General features: G+C 37.4%; 1 protein-coding gene across 1 annotated transcript in view; it reads left to right on the top strand.

The window, feature by feature from the left end:
• Window positions 1-17,893, top strand: part of itga9 (integrin, alpha 9) — a 65,515-nt gene that overhangs the window by 2,789 nt on the left and 44,833 nt on the right. The window contains exons 3-4 of the mRNA XM_072677517.1: window positions 5,998-6,104; window positions 17,099-17,222. Coding sequence (XP_072533618.1) covers window positions 5,998-6,104; window positions 17,099-17,222 — 231 coding nt within the window. The remainder of the gene's footprint in view (window positions 1-5,997; window positions 6,105-17,098; window positions 17,223-17,893) is intronic.

Genomic DNA, 17,893 nt, shown 5'->3' with positions numbered 1-17,893 from the left:
TCTTAGTACTTGCAGAGGGGCATGGATAATCAATCCATCAGTCAAGCACATATTGAAGTAGTAAAATACTACTAGTCATTGGTTGCATTGCTTGAAAGTTTAAAGAAGAAAAGGAAATTATTAATTTTTTATATTTGAGTACTTTGAGTGCTTGCAGGATTAGCAGGAACATGGCCTGGGAAAAAATTGTGAGCTCCTGCTTCACACTATAAGCTGAAAAAAGGAATTAGCCTTGAATATCAAAGCAGAACATGTGGGCAGACTCCCTGGATAACTCTTTAACCTGCAGTGTGTTCTTGAGTCGATCCTGAGAGTAACTGGGAGGTGAGCCATCTTCTGACTGAACTGGTCACAACCCCAAGCTGCAGAGCACTCAGGACTCAAGCAGATGAGAAAGCAAACACGCCTGTTATTGAGATCGCAGGAATAGGCAAAGCTGGAAAGTTGATGAGATGTTTATAGTCTGGAGAGCATTTCTTAATCATTCTTCTCAAGGATTTCAAAAGGACTTTTTTTCTTGCCTTATGAAATATGTTGAAATATGAAATATTATGTATGTAATAAGTAGTGTTATTTTGGCAGTGTCCTACTATTAATTGTCAAATGATAGGGTTAATGGTGTTTAATGTTCTTGACTTACACTTGAAGTGCATTGCTGTCAGTGACAAGTTCTTATTTTTCAGTGAGGGATTTTTGTTTAAACATTATAATCAACCTCTGGGGAAAAAGCATGCACAAAAAAAGAGTTTTATCCACCTTGGACTGAGGTTCATGATACTGGTGCATTTCGTGTGCTAGGGAGTGGGGAGAGCAGTAACTAGAGCCTAAGCAAACAGCCACTGTCCCAGAAGCTGTCACCTTTGCTCTCCAATGTATGATCATAGTCTGCACCTAGATTATATGCTGGGGGAGGGGTTTGGTTCCAAAGCTCTGAGCATGAGTAGATCTATATCAGCTCTAATTACCTACCTCTTTATCTACTATGTCTATATCTATCTACATCAACAACTACTCTATCTATAGCCACCTATCTGTATAACTACTCCACAACTACTATCAAATACATTCCGAATAATATTCACTTACACGGTAACAAAAACGTTACATTTAGTTCTGAAAAAGAGTACGTTGGCTTGTTACAGTAGTGGAAAATATTGTTTGTGCTATTTAGAACAAAGGATCTTTAAATAATCATATATAAAATTTACATTTACATTAACGCCATTTAGCACCACCCTTTGTTAAAAAGTATATAAGGAGTTATTATAGAGAAGAACGACAAAATCGTTCTGATTGCTCTTAGAGTTTTAAACATTCTAGATAAAAAACATATGACTATGAATCTTACTGAATGTTTTTCAAGAGGGTAGTATTGGAATACAAAGTAAATGTTGTACTTGGTGTCGGAAGCAGCCACAATTTTATCACCACAATTTATCATTTTAATATCAATTGGTCCCCAATATGCTGATGATCCAGCACCTTCATTAAAGATGCTATTTGTAGTAGGGCAGTGTAATGGAGGGTGTCGGGTGCTAATGTTTGTTAAATAAACTTAAATGGTTGTGATTATGGGTATAAAACTACAGGTTCCACATCGCATTGTGTTAACTACTCTGAGTTATTAGTTCCATTTTAGTTCCAGATATACAGATCTGGTGGCTCAGGTGAGAGTGTGTGGAAAAGGTGAGTCAGTGGATGTGTATGTAAAGTTGGTTGGGGAAGGGCAGTATTTGATTGCGTTGGTATAGCATGAGGGGTAAATAATAGTGTTGTTAATATAGTAAATAAAATCATGGAACTGGTGGCACTGGTCGTGCATTACCAATGCCACTGGGGCTAGGTATGGCCTTAGACACCAGGGGGGCCAAGGTGGATTTGCGGTTTTTGATTTAGTGTGTGTGTGTAGCGTGTATGGTTGTTTATGCAGTGTATAGAGTCCACATGGAACTGATAGCACTGAGCTTGCCAGTGGGGCTAAATAATCTACATGCACATTTACACATATGCCATTTATAAAAACAAATTGTACTATATCAGTGTGTAAAACAGATAGCATTTATAATGCCACAAAGCAGCATCGTTCAGTGTATTAGTGTGGTAGTACTTTCATGACTAAAAATGGCTTAATACTTTTCATATTTATGTAGTGAGATTTATTTCCTTAGCTGAAATGTAATTCTGTAACATGAAGGCTTAGCTAAGTGGTTCCTCTGCTAGTCTTATTAATGTCGATGTTTACTATACATACTGAAAATATATATGTATATATTTATATTTACATTATATATATATATATATATATATATATATATATATATATTCAGTATATGTTCAGTATGTATAGTAAACATTGAGATATATATCCAAATAAGCCAAATAAGCAATACATTTTCAGATTTGCAAGAGACAGGTGTATTTTCATAGACATCGACGATCATTTCTACAGATTGTGTAGTACTGAATTCCATGTGGCTTCCTAAACACTAAAATAAGAGATATTCAGCTACTCTTTTCTGTCAATGAAGGTCAATGTTCAGTTGTGACACTTTGCTTAGTAGTAAATTAGGGATGTTTTTGTTGAACTAAAATACGCAAAAAGGATTTCCTCCATAGCCTAGACTTGGGTTTAAGTTAAGGCACATGCTTACAGTGCCCTCATCTGAAAAGATTGTGTGCTCAAATGTTGTACGTTCAGCTATCTTGTGGTTGCTAAATCAGGTAGTGCTTTTTTGTGCATTTTTGGAATTAGTCAGGGACTGTTCCTCATGCCTGAGATTGATTGAGGGTTTTTGTGTAGCAGGGAACATCTGGTTAGGCCTGCCTTCCAAAAGCATGACAAGTGAAATATTGAACAAAAGTATCTTATCACAAGTGGAAAGCTCCAGCACATAATTCCCTAAGTGTGGCAGTTTTCTTCATTTTAAAATGTGGCTTCTCTCTTGTACACAAGTACAGGTTGTATTGTTACTAGTTCTACAAATGCATAATACATTTTATTACTTTTTTTCCAGTTATTTGATATACATTCAACAAACATTTTATTAGGAAGGCGTCTTTGATAATTGTCATTTCAGACTGGTTTCATGAACATAAGAATTAGTTCAGTGTTTTTCAGTGACTTTGAGATTTGTCAGAACAGGAGATTCGGAGCATGAAAGTGCACCAGAACAACATGGAGAAATTGTCTGGTCTACATTGATATGGCTTCTGTACCAGCTCAACTTGCCTTATTTTAAAACTGAATACAAAGTTCAGTTTGCTACATGGTTAAAAACTAAGTGGATAAGAACAAATTTATATTTGTCATTCAAGAAGTGTTATATTGTCAGTCTGACAACTGCAAATGTTGAACTCCGAATCAGAATGAGAAGCTGGTTAGCATTAGCTGTGTTAGCAGGATAACAGTATGCATACTGCAGAACAAATTCAAGTCTGACTGACAGAAAGCTAAATACTTTTTTTTTTCCTCAAAGGTTTTGGATCTGTAGCTAGCTTGTATGCATGGTAAACACCATGCTCCAGCTAACTAAGGCTCAAATAACACATGTCTAGAGGATAAAGCTGCATATCTGAGACATGTGTTATACATGTGTTCAGGCATATTTCATATCCAGGTTTGCCTTATTGTCCCTTTCAAACAATCTCAGTGTCGTTAATTCACAACTATGGTGTGCTTGGTTTTTTATCCACCAGTTTTCAGAGTATGATATCACCAATAAGTGAGCTACCATAGCACCCCCACCCTGTGGCTCATTTAAATGCACATGGGAGGAATATGCTTATTTGGCCATGAAATAGAACCGAAATGTGACATAATTTTTTTAATATCACAGTATACAGTATTACCGTTATATTGTCATATATACATATGACACCTGCAAACAAGGGTTTAAGGGTTAATATAATAAAGTACTTTTCATTCTTTGTTAATAACTTTGTTAAAATAACTTAATTTGCCAAAACAGCCTTTTACAGACTTCTATGCAAAATCTAATCGTATATTGTCAATAATGCTGGTGTCATTTAAGAAATTTTATGTGTTTAATTTGAATCCTGCAAGAGACATTATTATGCACTCACCAAGCAATTAAAATAATGGATAAATTGTAACCATGATGGCATGCACATGGTCAGCAACAATACTCATGCTTTTATGTTCAGCATGATTATACAGAGTGGTTGAGTTACTGTAGCCTTCCTGTCAGCTCAAATCAGTCTGAGAATTTTCCGCTGACCTGTCATCAATAAATTTCTGTCTGCAGAACTGCCGCTCACTGAATATTTAGTTCTTTATTGTGCCATTCTGAGTTAACTCTAGAGACTGTTGTGCTAAAAATTACAGGAGATCAAGAAGTTTACATATTATAGAAGTACTTAAATCAGCCTGTCTGGCACCAGCAGTCATTCCACCTAAAATCAGAGACCCCCATTCTGTTCTGGTGCCTGATGTAAACATTACCTGAAACTGCTGACCTGTATGTGCAAGATTTCATTTATTGCACTACTGACACACAATTGGCATGATTTGTCTAAATTCATAGCTGCATAAATGAATAAGTCTAAAAATGATCGGAATGAACATTAGTATGTACCACTGTACTACCGCTTGTTTGTCAGCCAGTGATGTGTCTAGGACTTCTTGGAGGGCTAATGATTTTTTTTTCTAACAAAATTGGTCTCACTTGTGAATCAAAACATGATTGGTTGATTCCTCTATTTATTCCTAATTACACTGGTAGTCAGTCTTACATATAGGGGCTTTAAGCATCTGAAGGTGTATACAATGACTGAGTTTGCATGGCTGTATCTACTTAGATATCACATAAAATCCTGTTTGGATAATTTTCCATTGCAATGTCCATTTCATTGTGTGGATAATTCAAACCATAAGATTGAAGATTGTACCTTTTATTTGCTTACATTTGTTTAAAATGAAACATTGCTGGAAGGATATCTAACAATTGGCACATTTTTTTAATGGTTTGTCCATTCAAGCTGGGGGCAGTGATGACTTAGCAGTTAGAGCACTGGGCTGTTGATGACAGGGTTGATGGTTTGATGTGTTGCCCATCGCTCCAGGCACGTGTGCTCACTGTATGTTTGCTCACTAGTATATGTGTGTGTTTATGGCACAGAGGCCAAAATCCATTTGTGTTTAACACAATAGGTGAATATGGGTGTCTGTCTTAAAACATACTTTATGTAGCAACAGTCAGTTCGACTAGGTTTATTCCATGCAAATAAGTATGTAGTTAACCCAGTTAAATTGCTTGTTTTCACACAGTTCTTTGGCATCTTCTCTTTAACAATGCTTGTTCATGTCTAAAAATCAAGATTACCAATTACATGGGCCTATTGCACAGTCCTAGTGTGAGCATGTTTAGAGCTTTGAGTAAAAGTTACAGGTCTCTGTAGCAGAGGTTCCCAACTCTAGTTGCAACTTCAAATAGATATTTATGGTAATTATATTACACAGTTTTACATCGCATCATTATGTGGACAGATTTTAGTTTTTATGTTTAACATTAACATTTGTTCACCTTTTTAAAGAAGAAATCAGTCAGTAATAATATTATTTTTAATAATGTTGTGAACCATAATGTAAGGTTACGATTGTTGTAAATATTTTGTTGCAAATTTTATAATGCCAAATGTCTAACCATTATGTCATTAGCATTGTATGAATAATACATTTACATGTGTTATGGAAAATATGCATATTGTCATATGTAATTTATGAATGTATTTCATTCAGAAGCTGCATTCAAAAGTACAACTTTTTATGTCATTTTACATATTTTATGAGACTTTTGCATAATGTGTCAATGTTGTTAGTACAGTAGTTAGTACATGTGACTATTTAAAGTGAGATGTTAATGAGTCTTGACATTAAGTCTAAACTGACACAGTAAACAATACTGCTAAACAGTGTGCATGAAGAGAGGCTGTTACCTGTGATTCTGTTTGTGTGAACAATCCACTGTCCTTTTTCAGGAAACAAGCAAAGAGAGTCTTGTGGGAAGACATGCCAAGGGGACAGGGATGATGAGTGGATGGGAGTCAGTCTGGCGAGACAGGAAAAACCCAACGGCAAAGTTCTGGTATGGACTTGGGAAAAGTGAAAGTTTTATGCAGCTAGCACCAGAAATTGTTACAGCAGAGCTTACAATATTAAATATTAAAAACTAAAGGGCCTTACTTTTAGTAGGTAGTCACAGATAGTGTTGTTCAGATGTTTATTTGATGATTGGACTAATAATGATGACACTATGCTGAATGATGCGATACATGCATATCTATGTGAAAAGCATAGGAAGATATAGTACTGTACGATAATGACATATATGCATGTCTCTGTACTTTTTTCATGATGCACAAACACACAGATTTGCTTTCTTGATTACAATAATGACACATTTAGCCATTGTTGTTGCAAATATCTTTCATATTATTAAACTCCAGCTGTATTAAAAAATAAACAAAGGCATTTATTTCCCTCCACCTTTAACATGTATTGGTGGTATTTAATGATGGGACACTGTCTTATGGTTACAAACTGGAGTCCCAGAATAGACAAATTTGATTGAATCAGGCAAACAAGGTCAGCCGGCATGATCAGGCAAAAGTTTTTTTCTCTCATCAATCAAGTGGATGGGAATGGATGGGTAGCTGCCTGCCTTTGTTTAGCCTTGCTTCTCATGGTGGTCCTGTTCAAGGGCAGAGGCCTCGTTATGAGTTGACTGCAGCACACTGTTGCAAGCGATGTCTTAGTCTTAGCAAATGAAGGACATATGTTTACTGCTGGCTAATAGCAAAAAACTTCACAAAACCGTACTTATCATGATATAAACATCACAGTATGACATAATATGATCAAGTAAAGCACAAAACTATGTACAATTTAACTGATACATTTTGTTTGCTAAATACTTTACTTGACTTCAAGAAGGGTCTGTTTCTACTGGTTAATGTTTGTTTCAACTTTAAACTGGTTTGGTTTTACAGTCATTCAGAGTGGTTTGATGTAAAATAAGTAGAATGAAGTAGCCGCAGTGGGAAGGAAGCAGAGGCGTTAAACTCTTCAGATTCCTAGTTGATATCACCACCACTTTGAGATATTCTGACTCTGTAAGTCTTTTTACAGTGGAGAATCAAACCAATTTGAATAACTTTGTGGACACTTTGTTTAAATTATGCGAAAAAGTATCTGTGAAATTCCCCTTTAACAACATTGTTTCTAACAAATATAAAAATACCATTCAAACAACACATACACTGTTAAAAGTTAAAGATCCTTAAGGAACTTTTGGAGGTTCTTCAATTTAAAACAGTGGAAGAACCTCTTAAGGTGCTTGAGGTGCCTTCAAGAAAAGGTTTTTAGAAGAAAAAGGTTCCTCAGACAACCTTAAGAGGTTCCTCCACAGTTTCTCCAAACTTTTTCTTAATGTTACACTGACAAAATCATTTGTAAATCACGGTTGGGAAGGTTACTTTAAAATCATATTCCTTATTCCTAAAGCTTACTTTTTTCACACTCAAAGTTTCTTTAAAAAATGGTTCTTTATGGAACCAAAGTACTGTGATTGACATTAAGGAACTTTCACACACTGTGCAACCCAAACTGTGAACAAGTTAGCCTGCTGAGCATTTTAATACATGGCAGTAATACGCTATACATGTTGTCTTGAGGACCTTCCTCATATCTCTAGCTTAACCACATATCATGCATAAAATTCAGTATCAGAGTGGCAGCCTATCAGCATCAGCATCAGCATCAGAAACCATAAGTATGAGAATGGCTCCATCCTTACTCTTTACATCAGTATCAAAACAAACAAAACTTATTCAGTCTTACGTTGTAATAGTAATAAACAGATTAACATACCAGGGTATGTCCGAGACATGTAGTCATGGTCAGGTACTTAAGATGCACTCCCTCTCTCTTTGATGCTCTACTCTGTATCCTGGCTGATAACATCTGATCCAGGTCGTGTGGATTCTCTTGAATAAACAGTTTATTTAATCTTGGACTTTTGAAAGTTATATAATAAAGTGAGTATAATTAGCTCCGAAGGAGTCTTATAGATGGTACTTTCTGCAAAGTTAGCCAGTTGTGCTGCCATAGTGTATATTTAAAATACAAGATATAAAATTGTTTTATTTAGTTATATTAGGTATATATATTAGGCATACAGTGCCCTCCATAATTATTGGCACCCCTGGTTAAGATGTGTTCTTTAGCTTCTAATAAATTGAGTTTTTTTCTAAATAATATAGGACCACGATGGAAAAAAGAGTAAAATCCAACCTTTAACTCAAGTGAATTTATTCAGTAGGAAAAAAATCCCACATTAAGAAATAATTGTTTAACATCAAATCTTGTGTGCCACAATTATTGGCACCCCTGATGTTAATACTTTGTACAACCCCCTTTTGCCAACAAAACAGCACCTAATCTTCTCTTATAATGTTTCACAAGATGGGAGAATACAGATAGAGGGATCTTTGACCATTCCTCTTTGCACAATCTCTCTAAATCATCCAGCGACCTGGGTCCTCTTCTCTGCACTCTCCTCTTCAGCTCACCCCACAGGTTTTCAATGGGGTTGAGGTCTGGGGACTGAGATGGCCTTAGGAGGAGCTTGATTCTGTGTGTGGTGAACCATTTCTGTGTAGATTTAGCCATATGTTTTGGGTCATTATCTTGCTGAAAGACCCAGTGACGACCCATCTTCAGCTTTTGGGCAGAAGCCACCAGATTTTGTTTTAAAATGTCCTGGTATTTTTAAAGCATTCATGATGCCATGCACCCTAACAAGGTTCCCAGGGCCTTTGAAAGAGAAACAGGCCAACAACAGCACCAATCCTCCCCCATATTTCACAATGGGCATGAGGTGTATTTCTGCATACTCAGCTATTGTGTTACACCAGACCCACTTAGAGCATTTGTTGCCAAAAAGCTCTATCTTAGTTTCATCTGACCAAAGCACACGGTCCCAGTTGAAGTTCCAGTACTGCTTAGCAAACTCCAAACGTTTGCGTTTATGATTGTGAGTGAGAAAAGTTTTTTTCCGTGCATGCCTCCCAAACAGCTTGTTGGCATGCACATAGCGCCTGATGGTTGTTTTGGAGACTTTGTGACCTCAAGAAGCTACCATTTGTTGCAATTCTGTAACAGTGAGCTTTGGAGACCTCACTGTGCGTGGTGGCAAAATAAACTTGCGTCCTCGTCCAGGCTTGTTTACCACTGTTCCAGTTGTTTTAAACTTCTTAATAATTCCTCTGACAGTAGATATGGACAGGTGTAGGTGAGTGGCTATTTTCTTGTAGCCATTGCCTGACTTATGGAGGTCAACACACATCTGCCTTACTTGAATGGTATGTTCCTTTGTCTTGCCCATGTTGAAGTGAAATGGCCTCTGTGTCACGTCATATTTATACCCCAGGGAAACAGGAAGTTGTGAATTACTAATTTTTGTTCCTACATACTCTGATCAACTTCGTAAACTACTGTAGAATTGACAGAAATACTTTAATTACATTTATTTTCTAAAGAAATGTTAGGGGTGCCAATAATTGTGGAACAGGTGATTTTATGAAGAATAATTATTTCTTAGTCAGGGATTTTTTTTCCCCTTAAAATTCACTTGAGTTAAAGGTTGGATTTTACTCTTTTTTCCATCGTGGTCCTATATTATTTAGAAAAAACCTCGGTTTGTGTTTAGAATTGTGGCACTGAGGAACTCCGCAACACTGTGCCGTTTGTTTTAGTTTGAATGCACAGGAAATAACCTGCTAACAGAAAGTGATAGAAGTGAGAACCCGCAAATATGAAAAGTCAAAGTCAATTAATATTAGTTTATGACTCACAGTAAAAACATTTACAGAATTGATGAGCTGCGGCAGTTCTCGCAAATTCAAAACTTGTGCTGGTTTAAATGTTTGGAAGAAGTAGAAATGGAGATTCTGGGGTTTGTTTGTTTTTTTAGAGAAAAAGAGATTCTGATTGGTTCTACTGCTAAGTTTGACTGTTGTCCCACCCTCAGCTTAAATAGGGATTTTGATTGTTTGTGCTGTTGGGTTTGACTGTCTCCATGTTTGTGGCTATACGTCAGTGTCAGTGTGATTTAGTGGGAGGAGATTTCTTCTTCACTGTAACTGTAACGGATTACGGAATACGGAATAATGTTGTTACATGTTTTCTGTCACCCAAAGTCAGATTCCAGATCCACAGTTAGTGTGCTTTCTTTCTCACTAAGAAATCACCATGTATCCAACAATAAAAGCACCATTCTGTTTGTTTTAAATACTGATAGAAAATATGGTTTATCATACAGAACAGTTCTCATGTTGAATGGCAAAGTTAATGGCAACACTGCCTAAGTTTCTAAATGGATCACTGCAGATTATTAAGTCATTTGTGAAAACATACACAAAAAAGACATACAAAATCATTATATGGCCAGTGTTAACTTTCTGTTACTCTTTCTTATGTTAATGGGTCGGTTTTGACCCATGTCTTAAATCACCCTTCAGATACCCTAAAAACAATTATTTATCCTACAATTTGTTTCTTAATTCTTAGTTACCTTGTTAGGCTTCCTTATCCATAAAATTATTGGTTTAAATATTTTTTGTTGTGGCCCTCTGGGCCTTTCTTTTGAGAGAATACCCCTCATCTTCAATATAAAAATATAGTCAAATAAACCTCAAGAGAATAATATAAATAAAAAAAAGTTGTTATAGTATCTGACTATTACTGAAGGGCATTAGAACACATTTCCTAAATGTAAAAAAAATATATATATGTATATATTTTTATTATTAACTATAGTAACATCTATGGTGTTACGGGTCAATTTTGACCCATATATATTTACTTCAAGAAGAAGGCAAAAAACAGGAGATATTTTATTTAAATAGAACTTTAATACAAATACAAAATGAAAAGCACCAGTAATAAACAATAAATAACTAGTATTAACTAATAATAATAATAATAATAATATGTAGATTTTCAGTGTCAAACAAACAACAGCCAATCAAGCAAATCAAGCCCTCCAAAACCAAGTACTAGTTTTATAAATAATCTGTGTGCAAGAACATGCGTGTGTACTTGTGCAATATTAGATGCATGTGTGGCAAAAAGTGACACTTTTTGTGTGTTCTTTGCAGAGATATTTTTGCAGGTGAAGCACAATGTGTTTGTCTTTCTGTCCTTATTGCAAGGGCAGACCTGACACCTCTTTCTTTTAGAATCAGATGGTCTCACTGGGGTTGTGGCTATTGTGGTTGATGTTGAGGCAGGGCTGGTTGAGGAGGATGCTGGTGCTGATGCTCTTCGTGTTGCTGTGGGTGTGGATGAAGTGCTTGGTGAGCTCTGCAGCTGTCTGACCAAAGCTGCAGCGGCTGGGTCTCGGGGCACCCGTTCCCTTTGCTCAATGTTTGCCTTAACAAGGGATCTTCCTAGCTCTTCAAGAAACATCCTTCACTTGTTTTTTTGTTTGAGTTCCACCCTTGATGAATTTGGTTCCACAACACAAATGCATTGTATGCAGACAACCATTGGCCATCTCCTGGTCATTCGCTGGAAAGTGTAGGTGGCAGTCAGCTTGTCCAGGTTGTCCACTCCTCCTTTGTTTTTGTTGTAGTCCAGGATAATTATGGGCTTTTTGTCACTTCCTAATGACACAGCTGCATCTTTGTGAAGAGTGGACATCAGAATCACATTCCGTCATTTTTTTTTGGACAGTATGAAACCGCAGTGGTGGTGTCTGTAAAAACAAACTTTGAGGAGAGTGGAGCCCTGTCCTTCACCTGCAACATTTCAGGGGGCAGCTCAGGTTTATTATTTTTTACAGTGCCCACCATGGTGAGTTTCCTTTTGAGAAGTAATTGTCCAAGGTCATAGCTGGTAAAAAAAATTGTCACAAGTAATGTTGTGACCCTGCAGTCCAGAAGTCATATCCATCCATATCCAGAAGCCCCTAACTCAACCTCAAGTGTTTGGAGGTAGAGCTGGCTGTGGGTTGTTGGTTTACAGTGTGTTTATGATTTCAGTTTTGGAATTTATTATTGTTTTCTAACCTTAAATTATAACTGGGTCAAAATCGACCCTAACAACAGAAAGGTCATAATTTTATCAAGAGCATTTTGTAATTTAGTAAAATACATTTATATTTATTTATTTTGTTTAAATAAAAGTTCTAGACAAAGTAACAAAAAACTGATGCAATAAACACATTTATGTAGTATTTTTATGCATTTAAACGCTCACGACCCTAACACTAGAAGAAGGTTAAGTGAGCATGTCCATCCTCTGAGTAAATAGTGAAGCACTTTTGTAAATCGCTCTGGATAAGAGTGTCCACTAAATGGCGTAAATGTAATCTGTTTGTACCATTAAATAGAGCAGTACAAGGATTTAAAATATGCCTATAAAATTATATATATTTTAAAAATATTTTTAGTAGAAATTGTATATGTAGAAGCAAGTGAGTATAATACATATTAGTAAATATGTAGAAGTTTGTGTGAACATGCCTGTTTCTGTGTGCACTTCCCAATACAAGCTGTGTGTCTTGTACACTGACTCACATTTCCATGTGAGACGGCTGTTTGGCAGATGTGAAATCTCCATGGCAATCTCCCCTCTCTGCCAATCACATTGCAGTATAAGCAGAAACATGATGACGAGAGAACCTTTGGCTTTGGCTTTGATGCTGTCAGGAAAACAAAGGCACAACTTACTCACAACTTACTCTTCTTGTCTCTATTTTACATATTGCATAACTTATTTACGCATTCCTAAATGAGACCAGTGAGTCCTGATATTTATTTTAAGAGGTGTCACGGAGGCTGTTTTATTCCTGTGCATCATGTAGCTTAGCTGAATGCTCATTTTAGTCACACTAAATGTTTATTTTCAAGTTAGAGAGAGAGAAAGGAAACTATGTAAACACTTCAGGCAGATGTGAGACCATAAATGACCGTAAATGCAAAGCAAAAGAGGAATGTCCAGCCAATATTACATAGGTTTCATACAGTAATACAATAATAAAGGTTTGTTTGTAGGAAGAATGCATTGTGTGGAGGTTCTTTGAACTTTAAGGATACTTCCCATTCACACATTATTTACAAAATAGTTCTCTTCAGTTCTGTGTACAGGAAACCATAAAAAACAGTCATCTCTTTCTTTCTGTCCTCTAATACTGGGGAGCTGAACTCTCTCAGAGAGAATCTTATCTCACCACTGTTTCCAAGCTTTGCAGCAATTACCACATTCATGTGTTCCTATTCCTGCTGTGCTTGGAAAGCTGTGTTTATTTACTCACAGTGCACAGGAATGTTTATTTAAAACAAGAAGAGGAAGGTAGTCTTGGGTCGTCTCTCGTGTAGCAAGACAGAGGGGGGGGTCTTAGGGTTTCATTCGTTAAGCATCACATGAAGAAGCATGTACACATATATTGATGAATATACACTGCTCAAAAAAATAAAGGGAACACTTAAACAACACAATATAACTCCAAGTAAATCAAACTTCTGTGAAATCAAACTGTCCACTTAGGAAGAAACACTGATTGACAATCAATTTCACATGCTGTTGTGCAAATGGAGTAGACAACAGGTGGAAATTATTGGCAATTAGCAAGACACACTCAATAAAGGAGTGGTTCTGCAAGTGGGGACCACAGACCACTTCTCAGTACCTATGCTTTCTGGCTGATGTTTTGATCACTTTTGAATGTTGGTGGTGCTTTCACACTCGTGGTAGCATGAGACAGACTCTACAACCCACACAAGTGGCTCAGGTAGTGCAGCTCATCCAGGATGGCACATCAATGTGAGCTGTGGCAAGAAGGTTTGCTGTGTCTGTCAGCGTAGTGTCCAGAGGCTGGAGGCGCTACCAGAAGACCAGTACACCAGGAGACGTGAAGGAGGCTGTATGAGGGCAACAACCCAGCAGCAGGAACGGGAGGAGCACTGCCAGAGCCTTGCAAAATGACCTCCATCAGGCCACAAATGTGCTTGTATCTGCACAAACGGTTAGAAACAGACTCCATGAGGATGGTATGAGGGCCCAACGTCCACAGATGGGGGTTGTGCTCACAGCCCAACACCGTGCAGGATGCTTGGCATTTGCTAGAGAACAACAGGATTGGCAAATTCGCCACTGGCGCCCTGTGCTCTTCACAGATGAAAGCAGGTTCACACTGAGCACATGTGACAGACGTGACAGAGTTTGGAGACGCCGTGGAGAGCGATCTGCTGCCTGCAACATCCTTCAGCATGAGCGGTTTGGCAGTGGGTCAGTAATGGTGTGGGGTGGCATTTCTTTGGAAGGCTGCACAGCCCTCCATGTGCTCGCCAGAGGTAGCCTGACTGCCATTAGGTACCGAGATGAGATCCTCAGACCCCTTGTGAGACCATATGCTGGTGTGATTGGCCCTGGGTTCCTCCTAATGCAGGACAATGCTAGACCTCATGTGGCTGGAGTGTGTCAGCAGTTCCTGCAAGATGAAGGCATTGAAGCTATGGACTGGCCCGCCCGTTCACCAGACCTGAACACAATTGAGCACATCTGGGACATCATGTCTCGCTCCATCCACCAACGTCACGTTGCACCACAGACTGTCCAGGAGTTGGCGGATGCTTTAGTCCAGGTCTGGGAGGAGATCCCTCAGGAGACCATCCGCCACCTCATCAGGAGCATGCCTAGGCATTGTAGGGAGGTCATACAGGCACTTGGAGGCCACACACAATACTGAGCCTCATTTTGACTTGTTTTAAGGACATTACATCAAAGTTGGATCAGCCTGTAGTGTGTTTTTACACTTTAATTTTGTGTGTGACTCCAAATCCAGGCCTCCATTGGTTAATACATTTGATTTTCATTGATGATTTTTGTGTAATATTGTTGTCAGCACATCCAGCTTTGTACAGAACAAAGTATTTAATGAGAATATTTCATTCATTCAGATCTAGGATGTGTTATTTGAGTGTTCCCATAATTTGTTTGAGCAGTGTAGTATTTACCTTTAAATTATGTGCATATGTGTGTGTTGTAGTTTGTTTCAGGGAAACATACTAACACATACTCTTGTAGAGCCATGGTTCTCATGGTTAGGGGACTTCCAGGTTTCCCTAAAGTATAGCATTTGAGATGATATAAAATAATCCACATCAATCTGCAAATCAGCTAAAATCAGCTATGTTTCAAAAACAGTGAAAACCACATGATATTTGGTGACAGTGATGGTAGATCAACATCTGTTTTAAGGATTTAGTTACAAAGTTCCATGATTATACCAGCAAAAAAAGCAATGCAATAATAGGGAGCACAGTCTCTTTTAACACTATTTATAGCAGGGCACAAGCACTCATTGCATTGGCCACATTCACCAATATCTTACTAAGAATTTTGTAAAAAGTCAGATTTTCATTTAATGATGGACCCCATTGTCCTCGTAAAATGAATAAATCCCAAATTGGAAGCATTGATAAATGTCAGAATCTTCATGAAGTAAGTAGCTTAGCAGACTGATAAAAGCCACACACCATTAGAGATGCGACAATTAAAAAAGATGGTACATATTTGGCAGTTCGATTTTGTTCATGAAATATATCTGGTGGGTGCATGGATGCTGTTACCTTGAAAGGGGATCCTGACTGCAAAGTTTTTGTGAACCTATGCTGTAGAACAACATATCATTGCTGGAGCAAAATGGTGACTTCATAACGGAGTGAAAACTTTTAAAGGGTTGATACCATTTTTGTTTTAGATGGCACAGGTTAATGTAGTATGTCAATAAAAAAATGTGTATGTGTAATCAACTCTTCCAATAGGGAATAATTTTGAATTGATTATTTTGGTGATGTCAGCTAACATGCCTACATATATCTAAATGCCGACAACCGTTTAGCCCTGGTTGTTCACACTGAAGTTAAAAGTGTTTTAGCTTAGACTGCTTGATGAGTGTTGCTCAGTATAGAGCAGCCAATCAGAAAAGAGCTTGTTTACGTTAATCAATTAATTAATCGGGCACAGTAACAAAAACAATTGGAAAATGGGCATGTAAAAATGAATAGTAACTGTTTTTGTTGCATAAATGTACACTTGTTATAGTGTTATAGGCGGAATAATTTAATAATAATAAAAAAAACCTAGGCCCTTTAAACAGTATATCTATCCTCAATTTCAGTGTGTGTCCTTCCCTCTCAGCAATTTGAAAAGCGCATGTTAGGTAACAAGCATGTGGAAGCAGGGCTTAGTGAGGTGTGTGCAAGGTAGAGTTTTTCGCCTAGTATGTTACCGCAGCAACTAACGGGAGCATCAACATTCGGAAGGTCACTGCCCACCACTACGTAATGAAGGCAAAAATCCCCTCTATTTTATCATCAGTCATAGAGGAAGCTGAACAGAATTTTACTCTAGTCAGGTTGGTAACAGCAAAAGAGTGATTTATCGACATGAAGTGGTCATTGCTGCACATGTTTTCTCTAAAGGCTGCAAGGAGTATTTGTGAAAACAAAATTGTAGATAAAACAAAATTATTTAGAGTTTACTTGCACTTCAAAACAAAAACGTTTCAATTAGTCCATTCATGAAATTGTTTTTGTGCAACATAAAATCTGGCAAAAACATTAAACCCAGAAAAACATGCGCCATTGTGCCATGCCCTGTCTCTTTCTGTCCTAGCTCAAACTCTGTGCATTCTGTGTTCCCTGCTTTCTACAGCTGAGTTCAGTGCCCAGAGGAGTTTTGTTGTTGGTGAGATGTCAGACGATAGAATAAAGATGTTGGTCCCTTAAAACCACTAAACTGCAAGCAACCCCCCCTTCAAAAAAACACTGTCATTGAACATATTAGATTCACAGTCACGACCAGACTTGGCCTTGCTTAATGTTGTCGTCTGAGAAGTTAATTTGGCTGGCGCTGGGAAAGAGAGAAGGAGCTGCTTTGTCTTTCTTAAAAAAATATCTACATTAGATGATGCATTTAGATGTGTGCAAAAGATGATCTAATATATTAATGTTAGGCTTATGTTAATTAGCATCTGTGTTGCTAGCTTTTCTCACCATTTTTTGTCTATAGGCCTGTGCACATCGCTGGAAAAATGTCTACTATGAGTCGGAACACATCCTGCCCCATGGTTACTGCTCTGTAATCCCACCCACGTTACAGGGCAGGACACAGGCACTAATTCCATGTTATGAAGGTAAGGCTCTTTTAGGTTTTACCTGTGGCCAATAATTTCCCCCTTCCTCTTTTCTGATTGTTTTGTATTTGAATTTCGATTTTGATATTAAATGTTTTTTAAATGTTTAAATATTGTTTTCTTCATAAACCACTTTTAACTACTCAATAATTAAATTATAATCAAATTGTAAAATGTCCATAATCAGATGTAGTTGCATGTATATGTATTCTTTCATGTGTCCCAATTGAAAGCTATTAAAAAATAAAAGGTCACTTTTTAAAAAAAGTTATATTCTGGGTGACTATCAGGAGAACATTGTTATCTTTATGGAAGTAGGCATAATGCTAAAAATTGATGACAGCATTTAAAGCAGTTTTGGGTTTTTCAAACACATTGCATGTACTGACCACTTTATAACAGTGGAATTGTTTTGGTCCACCTTGTAGGTGAACAGTTATAGATTATATAGTTTTTGATCATTATACTGCCCTCCAAAATTTTACTGGATCTGATATGCATGTACCGAGGTAACAAACCATTATCTTGACAGGTACAAGCATATCAGGTGCAAAAGTTCACAACCCAGATAATATCTGATCATTGGTGATCCTATAATGCTCACTTTCCAAGGATGGACAAGTGTTCAAAAAAAGAGAGGCCTGGCATCACTCAGGTTTGAAGTGTGCATC

Source organism: Salminus brasiliensis, chromosome 4 (genome assembly GCF_030463535.1).
Source record: "Salminus brasiliensis chromosome 4, fSalBra1.hap2, whole genome shotgun sequence".
NCBI lineage: Eukaryota > Metazoa > Chordata > Actinopteri > Characiformes > Bryconidae > Salminus > Salminus brasiliensis.
The sequence above is the reverse complement of the archived record's forward strand: the minus strand, read 5'-3'. Positions and strand labels throughout refer to the sequence as shown.